A 12,068-nucleotide genomic window follows, 5' to 3' on the forward strand; every position below is an offset into this window, starting at 1 on the left:
GATACACAGGGTAGACAACTAAAAAGGAGGTAGAGAAAGGAAAAATAATTAAATAAATAATAAAAATATGTTGGATAGCGGGTACACAGGGTTACTAACACAGCCAAGGGGAGGATACTGTTTATATCTCCACAGGGAAAGAGGGACCAGACTTCAACCCAGTTCTCCAAGATGTGTTTTAAACATGCCGGCATGGAGTAGGGAACTGGAGAGGTCTGGGGGTGCCGGCCCAAATCCCAAGTACTAAGTAGGTAGACACCTGCCCCTCCTCCCAGAAGAATTTATTTCAAAAGACTGCATTGAATCTGCAGGGACATATCTGATCGGAACACATGGGTACTGATGAAGGGGGAAAAGGAGAGAGTAGAGTACATCCTGGCCCACCAAGCCTTGAGGATGTTGACCCCAATTAGAGCAGCCAGTCCACAGAGAGGACCATATGGCCAGCCCCACTATGAGACAAGACGCCCCTCACGGACCCATAGCTCTACAAAGGACAACACAAAAGACACAATGTGGGAATTCCACCCAATCTGATCCCAGAACACCAAGGTAAAACACTAAGGGGTGCAAGAGAACAGCAAGGGAATGGAACAGCGAGGTCCCCAGGGAATGCTGAAGGTGGACATTGTGGCCAGGGCGTGGTGCCCCAACAGACTGGACTGGAAAATACTCCTGAAGGCCAACAAATGATCCTTGAACTAACTACAAGCTTTTCTTTCTTGTGTTTTGTTTTTGTCATCGGTTTGTTGTTGTTGTTTTCTTGTACATTGCTGCTTGATTTTGCTCTGTCTTCTTTTTGTGCATGTTATTATCTCCGCAGGTCTGTCTAAATGAGATAGTCTCAATAAACAATTTGGAGGAGAAAACAACGGGACCAACTGTTCGGAGGGACATGGGAGAGTGGGAGGTCAGGGGACAGGTAGTGGTGTTAACAAACCCAGGGACAAGGGAACAACAAGTGATCCAAATTGGTTGTGAGGAGGGTGTGGGAGGCCTGGTAGGGCATTATCAAGGATAATATAACCAAGAGGAATTGCTGAAACCCTGGTCGGGACTGAACATGATAGTGGGACAGGAGGAAAGTCAATGGAAGAAGAGGAAAGAGCTAGGAGGCAAAGGCATTTATAGAGGTCTAGATAAACACATGTATATATGTAAATACATTTATATATGAGATGGTAAAATAGATATATGTATATTTATATATACCTTAATACTAAATATATATACCTTAATACTAAATATATAAATATATATATATTTAGCATTAAGGTAGCAGAAGGTCATTTGGCCTCCACTCAAGTACTCCCTCAATGCAAGAATACTTTCTTCTATTAAATTGGCATTCTATGATGCTCACCTTCTGAAATAACCGCTGAAAACAAAGCAGGTGCATAAGCAACTGTGGAGAAGAACGCTGATGATGCCTGGCTATCTAAAGATCTAGAACCTGAGGTCTTAAAGGCTTGAGGGTTAACAAGAGACTCAGAAGCAACAAAGCCCACTTGGAAGAAGCACACCAGCCTGTGTGATCACGAGATGCGGAAGATATCAGTTATCAGGAATCAAAGAACTAAAAATAATATCATTGTGTGCTCACCTCCATGATATGATTGCTGAAGACAAATGGGTACATAAGCAAATGTGGTGGAGAAAGCTGATGGTGCCCGGCTAGCAAAAGATATAGCATCTGGGTTCTTAAAGGCATGAAGGTAAACAAGTGGCCATCTAGCTCAGAAGCAACAAAGAACAAAAAAATCATCGTCAGAACAAAAGCGTCATCAAAACAAAAAATCTTACCATAGTGAATGGGGGTGTGCATGCGTAGCGGAGACCCAAAGCCCATTTGTAGGCCTCTGGAGATCCCCTTGCAAAGGGTTCTCTGGGAGGAGATGAGCCAGACAGAGTGTGATGTAGCATCGATGAAAAATATGTTTCCTCTACTTCCTAAATGCTTCCTCGCCCACCCCCACTATCATGATCCCAATTCTACCTTGCAAGTCGGACTAGACCAGAGGATGGACAGTGGTACAGATAGGAGCCAGAAACACAGGGAATCCAGGGTGGATATTCCCTTTAGGACCAGTGATGTGAGTGGCGATACTGGGAAGGTAGAGGGAGGGTGGATTGGATAGGGTACCTGATTACAAGTATCTACATGTGACCCCCTCCCTGAGGTCTGGACAACAGAAAAGTGGGTAAAGGGAAACGTCGGACAGGGAAAGATGTGACAAAATAATAATTTATAAATTATCAAGGGTTCCTGAGGAAGGGGGGAGTAGGAAGGGAGGGGGGAAAAGGAGGACCTGATGCTAGGAGTTCAAGTGGAGAGCAAAAGTTTAGAGAATGATGAGGGCAATGAATGTACAAATGTGCTTTACACAATTGATGTATTATGGATTGTGATAAGAGTTGTATGAGCCCCTAATAAAATGATTAAAAAATAAATGTGGGTGAAGGCAGTGTTCAGTGTAAGATATGAAAACAATAATAATTTATAATTTATCAAGGGGTAACAAAGGGTGGGAGATGAGTGAGGGAGGGAAGGGGGAAAAAGAGGAGCTGATACCAAGGGCTCAAATAGAATTTAAATATTTAGAAAATGATGATGGCTACATATGTACACATATACTTGATACAATTGATGCATGGATTGTTATAAAAGTTTTAACAACCCCCAATAAAATGATTTTTAAGTTAATAAGCAATGTTCTTTCTGCCAATAATCCCATAGAGACCTAGATGTTATTTTCTCATATCCCTTGAGATTATCATGATTAAAATGCTACATATAACTACCACATATTTGGATTACTTCTTAGCTCTGAATTAGTTTCATGTTTGAGCTAGTTAGGATTAACATAAAAATAGAGAGGAATAGAGAGAAAAAGGTTAGCCTAAGTGATCTTAGAAAAATAAAATAAAAAAGACATGAGACAAATTGTTTTTTCCAGACACCACCTTAGTTTCCAAATTACCTAAATTCAATGGAGAATATAAAATATTGTGAGCAGAGGGAATAAAAAATTCTTAATCTTCATGGATGACATGATGAGGCAACTGGATAGTAGGAGGCAAAGATATTTTTTAAGGATAACATAGAAGTAAGAATTCTCTTCTCTTTTGTAGACTTTATTGAAGAACTACAAATCCATGGACAGCAAATGACCTCTGAATCCAATGTTCCAAGTAAGTACGGTTCAGAGGCTGCGATCACTGTGATCCCACGTTTGTTCAAAAACAATGTTTGGGTTGCAAGTGCATCAATGAGTAGGTTCTGTATATACCTTTCACTTCTGTTCTTACCATATTCTGCATTGTATTTAGGTATCCAACCTATATTTATTTAGCACCTAAAGTGTTGCATACGTTGGTCCAGCCATTAGCAATAAACATCCTTTGGCTATGTGACTGTCTGTGTCATTGCAGGAAGCTTGTTTAACCATAGAAATTTACTTCCCCTGAGTCAGTTTGGTACACGTGGAATCCCAATGGCTGAACTTTCTGTCATAACTTTATTGTGCAGCTTCCTGATGAAAAACTTGGTTCATGCTTTCTTCCTTGGTGGTGAGGGTGGTGTTAGCTCCTGTCAAATTAATTCCAACTCATGGCTATCCATTTGTGCAGATTAGGACTGCTTCATAGTATTTTCAAAGCTGTGAACTTTTGGAAGCAGATATGCAAGCCTGTATTGAGAGCTGCCTCTCTTTGGGATCAAACTATGAAATGTTCTGCTTGAGTTAAATGCTATAAAGCTTTCAAGGTGTGACTTTTGGAAACAGATCACCACATCTGTCTTCCGTGCTGTCTCTGAAAGGGTCAGAGCCACCAAGCTTTCTGACTTGCCGTCTAAAACTTAACTGTTTATGCTACCTAGAAATTTGGATGTCTAAATATTTTAATTTAATAGCATGCTTTATAAAGATACAAAAGCTCCCTTTACTTAAGCAAGTACACCTGATTCATCAAACAATTTTATCACCTGCTATAATTTTCATAGGACTAATTCATCCCAGGGTAATGTGTTCATAAATTACTTATTTATGTCAAAAAAAAAAAACAACCCAAAACTCACTGCCATTGAATCAATGCTGACATGGGTTTCTGAGACTTTCACTGTTTACAGCAGTAGAAAGCCCAGTCTTAATCCATCTTATGTATATATACTGGTTTATTTTTTTTAAGTATATTTGCAAATTACCCACTAAAGTCTGTTGTGAATACTAACTCATAGGAAACTCCATATCTGAATTTCTCAAAGTTTTTCCCTCTAACATCAGGTTATAATAAATGTAATAGCCACAAAAATATTTAGTCTGAATGATATTAGGAGAATATTTACAAGATTCTGGCAAGTATGTGTAAAGATAACTGTGTAATTGGTGTGGAAGCATTTTAACTTGATAAGGATGTGTTTAACATATGAAAAGACCATCTTCAAGAACCAGTGGCAGTATTACTGAATTCACTGCGAACTTTATGGAAGATAGGTGAAAAGAGCTATAACCTAAGACTTTGTAGTACAGTAAGTAAGGCCTGACGATCTGTGTATGAAAGGTCTTAAACTTGAAAATCCTCTCGGGTAGTTCTACTCTGCACACATCGGGGGTCGGTGCATCTGAATCAACTCCACTGGCAGCACCAAATCCAGGAATCTGCAAGAGTAACTGCTTACTGTAGGCATCACTAGTCAATTTATGACTCCAGTCAATGAACTCCGCTGCAAGTTCCAATGTAGGTTTCTGGATGCACAAAAGAAGAGAGGTAAGGGTTAATCTCCACAGAGAAATTACCTAAATCTGAAATATTGAGGTTAGGAAAGTAAGGAGTGCATTAAATTTAAGGAAGTCATTATCATCCATATTTATTTTTATTGGATTTAAAAAATGTATGTTGCTGGTATTTTCTTTTGTAGCCAAATCAATCTCAACTCAAGGTGTCCTATGTGCTCCAAAGTCTAACTCGCCGTAGAGTGTTCTGAATTGTAATTTTTACAGAAGCACATACCAAGGCCTTTTCTTCCACAGTGCTGCTGGGAGGCCTCACAAACTTTTCATTATCAGTGAACCACAAACCATATGTGACTCCTAAGGTTTGCGTCCTTTGATTTTACCTTTATTTCATTTCTGTGAGACAACAAGTCTTTATTTTCAAGTCATTCACATTATGGACTGTAAATTCTTCTACCTAAAGCCTGTGTCCTTTCTAAAACTCCAGGAAAGCTGCACAAAGATTCTGTTTGATCACTCCTAGTAATGTGTCCATGACTCACTAAAAGAAGAAAGCAAAATATTGACTGAGGGTTCAAAGGAGAAGTTCTCCAAAGTCTTGCTTCATAAAAGTTGCCATGGATGTACACGCAACCTAAAGAGAGGAGTCTAAATCCTTGGGACTAAGTTTCTGTTAAGGAGTGATTTTCTGTATAAAAGACATAGTCTTTTAAATCTTCAATCTATGAAAAGTCATAAATCCATGGTATCAATATTTACTGTGCACCTATCATATTCAATGCTGAATCAGATACTTGAGGTAAACCAGAATATGTTAGCTATGCAGCTAATATTTGAGAAGAAGAAAAATAGAAAAATGAAAGTAAAAAATAGTGTACAATAAATTGCATTCCAGAGGACTTGTGATTCATGTCTAGTCTACTGCAATATGATACATATGAAAAAATATGAAAATGTATAGGATTACTGTTTATGACAGGCTTCAAACCCATATATTGAATGAAAAACTAGATATCTGTCAGAAAATTATGGCAGAAGAAAATTAAATTTATGAAATTCTCTAGATCATTGTGGATGCAATGGACTTTTTTTGTAAACCAGATAGAGGTAAAAATGAAGACATGAAGAAACCGGCAATGCTAAAAACTGACTTCATCGCCTACCAATCCATTACTAACTAATTTCTGTAAACCCTTTCTGATTTGTTCCTGTTGACAGAAATTTTTCTTATTTTAAAAACAAATTTGTAGAACTGTATCCCAGTATCATTATATTTAAAGTGCTATCCTTAATATATCAGCTTAAATATAGCAGTCTAATGCCCCAAGCTCCAATCACTTTTAATCATATTATTGTTTTACTTTTTTTTCTTAAGTCAATCCATGGGAAGATTATTTGATATGTTCACTTAATTATTACCAGGGCCGTAACTATTTTAAAATAATAGTTGCTTAATAAATATGTGTTAAATTAAGTACAAATACTGAAAATATCCTTTAGAGCCAGTTAACAGGAAAGGCAATTAATGTGGTCCCTATGGTTATATAAAATAATGTATGCACTCTCTTTTGTATTTCTGAACACAGTAATTCAATATGCTACTGGTGTTAATAACTTGGTTTTAGTTCATTTTGATGCCCATGTTATGGATTTTAGGAGCCTTTTTGATACAGGGCTTCATTGTTGACCAAATTACTGCAAATTAGGCAATAAAAATCGACCAGCTACTGAGTGAAAGATCAAGCAATCTGCTCACTTAAAATTTACAGCCTCAGAAATTATGGGACAATTCTTATTATTCTTTAGTATATCTATGAGTAAGAATCAACTGTATGGCAGTAGGCGAATTATCAATTTAGTGTTTGGATTGTTATTTTTTAGCAACAGAATACTAAGGGTCCTCCAGAACCAGTCTGCTGTTTTTTCAGTCCGAGATTGCAGTCATCCTGCACAGCAACGCTCTGTTTGGAAGTATCAATAGAAAACAAGAGGAAAAAGAAACATTAAATAAATAAAATGCTTCCTTTTAATACTTCCCGTCCCTCTTCTATGACGTTTTTGCTGTTGGGCATCCCAGGACTAGAGCACCTCCATGTGTGGGTTGGGATCCCCTTCTGCTCCATGTACGTGGTAGCCGTGGCGGGGAACGTGACCATCCTGGCAGTAGTGAGAGCAGAGCGAAGTCTCCACGAGCCAATGTTCCTCTTTCTGTGCATGCTGTCGCTGACAGACCTGGTCCTCTCTACATCGACGCTTCCCCGCATGCTTTGTCTCTTCTGGTTTGGAGCCCATGAAATTGCCTTCGATGCCTGCCTGACCCAGATGTTCTTCATCCATAGCTTCACCGCCATGGAATCGGGCTTCTTCCTGGCCATGGCCATTGACCGTTATGTGGCCATCTGTGATCCGCTGCGCCATGCCACCGTTCTCACCCACACTCGCATCGCCAAAATGGGAGCTGCTGTGGTCCTCCGGGGAGTGGCTTTCTTCTCGCCACATCCCATTCTGCTGAGGCGGCTGCCCTACTGCAGAACTCGAATCATTGCCCACACTTACTGCGAGTTCATGGCTGTGGTCAAGCTGGCATGTGTGGACACAGGGGCTACCAAGCGCTACAGCCTCAGTGTGGCCTCCGTCATTGGTTGCTGTGATGGTTTTTTTATCGCTGTGTCGTATGTCCTCATTCTCCGTGCAGTCTTTGGGCTCCCATCACGGGAAGCCAGCCTGAAAGCCCTGGGCACATGCGGCTCTCACGTCTGCGTCATCCTTGTCTTCTACACTACAGCCGTCTTTACCTTCCTCACCCATCGCTTTGGCCACAACGTGGCTCCCCAAATTCATATCTTCATTGCCAATATGTATCTTTTGGTGCCCCCCTTTTTGAATCCTATTGTGTATGGGATTAGGACCAAGAAAATTCGAGACCGTGTACTTAGTTCCCTAAGGGTAAAAGTTGCCTGATTATGGTGAACTCATTTGCACAATATGTGATAATCTAGAAAAGGAGCACTGTCCCACCCTGACCAATGCAAGTGTTGGTGCCTTAAGGGTTAGCCTTGTTCCTGGTGCATTAAACCTGCTGGTTCCGAAAGTGGCATCGCAGAGCTCTAGCTTTTGGTTACAGAGCACATGCCCCACCCACACTTCACTTCATTCACCCAGAGGAAAGTCAGCCTACTGCATTCAACGTAGTACTAGCTGGCCTGAATTAGAGGACGTGACCGCTGGTTGATTTAAGCTGTCTGTGTTGTACTAAATACTTAGGTCGAGTTATACTTTACATGGTGTCCTTTTCTCCAAAGATATATTTGAACGGTACAACTTCCATGAACTTGCCGCTTTCCCCAAGTAGCACTTCACCTTTTTTAGAAACAGAATAGCAGCCAGTTCCAATTTGTTAACTGGAAAACAAAAGCAACACTGAAAAAAAGACAGAAATAAGAGCTATTGTGCAAAAAAATAAAAAGGAGTCCAGATGGCATAGTTGGCTATATGTTTGACTGCTAACCACAAGGTCAGCTATTGGGATCCATCAAATGGTGACTCCCTTCATTGTCTGTTTATTATGCTACCCACTCATGATATTTTCTATTAATTATGTAATATGTTCACTGGATGACGTGTATGCCTTTTGAAAGATCTGTAAGTGCATTATATATACCCACTGGAAAATACATTCACTCTCTCGGTCCTGACATGGGATGAGGAGCCCTTGTGCCCACTGTCTGTCTGTCTGTCTGTCTGCCTTTATTACTTTCCACAATCACAAAGTGGCTTCTGAGGACCTACTTGAGTGTGGGGACACCATGCCCCACAGACTTAAACATTAAGTTGCTGATTAAATATTTTATCCCCCGCAAAATTTGTGCTTCTTTTGACTTGTTTCCTGAACTAGCATAAAAGCAAAAGACTCAGACTCACTGCCATTGAGTCAATTCTGTTTCACATCAACCTTATAGGACAGGGTAGATCTGCCCTGCTGGAATTCTGACTGATGGAGGTTCCACTTCCTATTGAATCTAAGCCTAGTGTTATATGATAAAAGTCTTCTACTATAGTTTCTCCTTTGATCCTTTTTTAATCTCTTCCTACATCTTCTTTATATATATGTATATATATAGATATATAGATATATATAGATATATATACACACACACACACACATAATTAATTGTGTTTCTCTCCATTTTTTTGTGAATCAGAATCCCTCTAGCTCCACTAAAAAGAGTACTGGTAGCACTGCAGGTGAAGCATCGTATTACTAATCACTGTGTCAGTGGGGCAAATCTACCAGCCACTCCTTGGAAGAAAGATAAGGCTGTCTGGTTCAATAAAGATTTACAGCCACAGAAAATGAATGGGGCAGTTTTATGTGCTATGCTATCTAGGTTTCAGAATTCACCTGTTTGCAGTTGGTTTGGTTATGATTTCAGTTTAATCTCAATTATCAAACCAAAAATCTGAATTTCAGTTGTTTTCCAGTGGAAACTCTGAGTTCACTGGAATTGGAAATTAAAATAATTTAAGCTACTGCTGCAGGAGCAAGACATAACAATTTAATGAAATTAGAAAGATAGCCAGACCAAACTCGCTGCCATAAGGTCTGATTCATAGTGACCCTTTTGAGCAAGGTAGAACTGTCCCTGTGGGTGTTTGAGACTGTCACTCTTGACGAGACCAGAAAACCTTATCTTTCTCCTGTGGAGGGCTTGGTTGTTTCGAACTACTGCCCTTTTGATCAGCAGCCCAACATGTGACCCACTATACCACCAGGGCTCCAATTATAATGCAGGCAAGAATATAGATAAATGTATCTCTCACTATTTGTCAAGAGATCTAAGTTCCCAATTTATATCCTATGTTCCTTTATCACTGCCATCTAATTTCCTTGCCACTATGTATAAACAGAGAGCCTTGGTGGCATAGTGGTTGCACATTGTGCTGCTAACCACCAGGTCAGCAGTTCAAAACCACCAACTGCTCTATAAGAGAAAGTCCAGGCTTTCTACTCCAGTGGAGTTACAGTCTCAGAAACTCACAATGGGCAGTTCCGCTCTCTCCCTATGGGTCCCTTTATAAGTTGGAATCAACTCAGACAGTGAGATGTATACGCACAGTTTGATTGTTCATATCAATATATCTTAAAATCCTCCTTTAAAAAGATTTGCTTGGACCTTGCTCTTCCTATCTCAGAACCTTACCAAGTTCTCTCAAGTATTACCTCAGACTTCTTTAAATCTCATTGCAGCGAGTCTCTAATTCTCTAAAGTTTCTAAGCAATGCACTTTCATCTCAAACAACGCACCAAAGGTTATTTTTTACAATATCTTTAAATATTTTATCTCACTCACATGTAGCATGTGTTACCCTGAATGATTGGCTCTGAGATTCTTCTGTAGAACATCGAAGCTAAAAAAAGCCTATTGGCTACGTAGGGTCCCAGGAGGACAGGCTTTTCCAGCATAAATCTGCCCTGAGCTCAGAATCTCCATCTTATTCTGCACATCAATAATTCTGCCTATCTCAAGTGCATAGTTGTTTTAATTGTGACAGGAATAATAACCATCAGAAGTTACTCCAGGAAAGAGGTAAAATTTTAAAGTAGAAAAAATTTTAAAATTCTAGAATGCAGAGACAGGTGGGATGAAAAGGTTGTCAATATTTTCATCTAGACAGAAGTCAGTAACTCATGTGAAGCCCACAGCTGATATCTATAATCTTTAGAATTCTCAGTGACATTTAAAAAAAAGTGATAAAAATTTTTCTGCATTTTTCCTGGATGGGAGTTAAGTTTAGTTATAGTTAATATGACACAATTGTTAGTTTTTGTTGACAATTGCTTCTGAAAGCTAAGACAGAACATTGTCATGGTGTTCAAAGCTCCTATAATTCTCACATAAGTTTCAGGGCTGAGATTATATCGTGCAGATGTCTTATATAAAACCACTGCTTATTTTCTTCATTATGACCTGCCATCTTCCTGATGATCCCACTCCACCTGGGGTATAAGGTATCTTATACATAATGCAATTTAAACTTTAAAAATATAGACCAAAATAATTCAATGCATTACTTATAAATGCTAGAGTAGCATTTCAGCATATAAGCCACTCACTTGGGAAACTTAAATATTTAAAAATATGAATTTTTAAAATCTTTTCATATTTTGTATAATATAATCCCAATTTTGGTTTGGGGGTTTTCCCTGAAAGAACTTAAAAAAATGTACTGAAGTTAAAAATAAATTGTGAATTTACTCCAGAGTGTGGAATTTAGTTAGTATCTATATAAGTAAAGAGACTAATAATATAAATGCATCGACAACTAAAGCAAAATGTGGCTAGTTTTGTTTTGTTGTTGTTGTTATTGTTCTCAACAATGTATCCCATTGAGCCCATTCCACATAGTAAAAGTCCTCACATGATTTCAGGGGTTGTAATGTTTATGACAGGAACTCTGGTGGCACAGTGGTGAAGTGTTGGCTTCTAAATAGAATGCCTACAGTCAGACCAACAACTACCCTTCAGGAGTTAGATATGTCAGGCTGCTTTGTAAAGATTGTAGCCAGGGAAGCCCCATGGAGCAGTTATCTCCCCTGCATTTGAGTCGATGATGAAGCATAGCATGCCTACAGGACAGGATAGAATTGCCCTCTTGGGTTTCTAAGATTATCGCTGGTTATGGGTACAGCAATCTTTTTTCGAGAATGGTTTCAAACCACAGACCATGAGGATCACAGGACATTGTGTAACCACACTCTGTCCTGTATCACAATGGGTTACAATAGAGGGACAATGGTTTGTTTTTGTTTTCATCTTTATGGGGGCAGATCACCAGGTGATTTCTCCTAGAGTTGTTGGTGGATTGTGGCATCCAAACCAAAACCAAACTCACTGCCACAAAATCGGTCCTGGCCCATCGTGACTCTAAGGCAGGACAGAACTGCTTCTGAGAGCTCCCGAGACAGTAACTATCTACAGGAGTAGAAAATCCCCTTCTTTCTCCTGCAGAGCTGCTGATGGTTCTGAACTGTGGATCTGCCAAATACCAGCCCAATGTATCACCACCTGATACGGGGACCAGGGATCCCTAAATGAGTAATACATAGTATACTTTTACTCTCTAGAAGCCTGGGTGCCAGTGATTTTTCTTGAATTGCATTTTTGCATGATTACCTTCACAAACAGTCTTCTCCTGGACTGTTTCTAACTGAATCAGTTAATCTCATCTTCATTGTGGTATTTAATTCCACTTATATAACTAATATAATACGTACTATTATTATAACCTTATTTTTGTTTTGCTTTAGTATACATTTATTTGGTTTCTATTCTT

The 12,068-nt window shown here is 39.3% G+C and overlaps 1 protein-coding gene across 1 annotated transcript; it reads left to right on the forward strand.

The window, feature by feature from the left end:
* The first annotated feature begins 6,749 nt into the window (after positions 1–6,749).
* On the forward strand, positions 6,750–7,694 carry LOC142446863 (olfactory receptor 52M1-like). Its single transcript, XM_075548599.1, has one exon. The coding sequence runs from the start codon at positions 6,750–6,752 to the stop codon at positions 7,692–7,694; it is 945 nt and encodes a 314-aa protein (XP_075404714.1).
* Positions 7,695–12,068: the final 4,374 nt, after the last annotated feature.

Source organism: Tenrec ecaudatus, chromosome 4, assembly GCF_050624435.1.
Source record: "Tenrec ecaudatus isolate mTenEca1 chromosome 4, mTenEca1.hap1, whole genome shotgun sequence".
Taxonomy (NCBI): domain Eukaryota; kingdom Metazoa; phylum Chordata; class Mammalia; order Afrosoricida; family Tenrecidae; genus Tenrec; species Tenrec ecaudatus.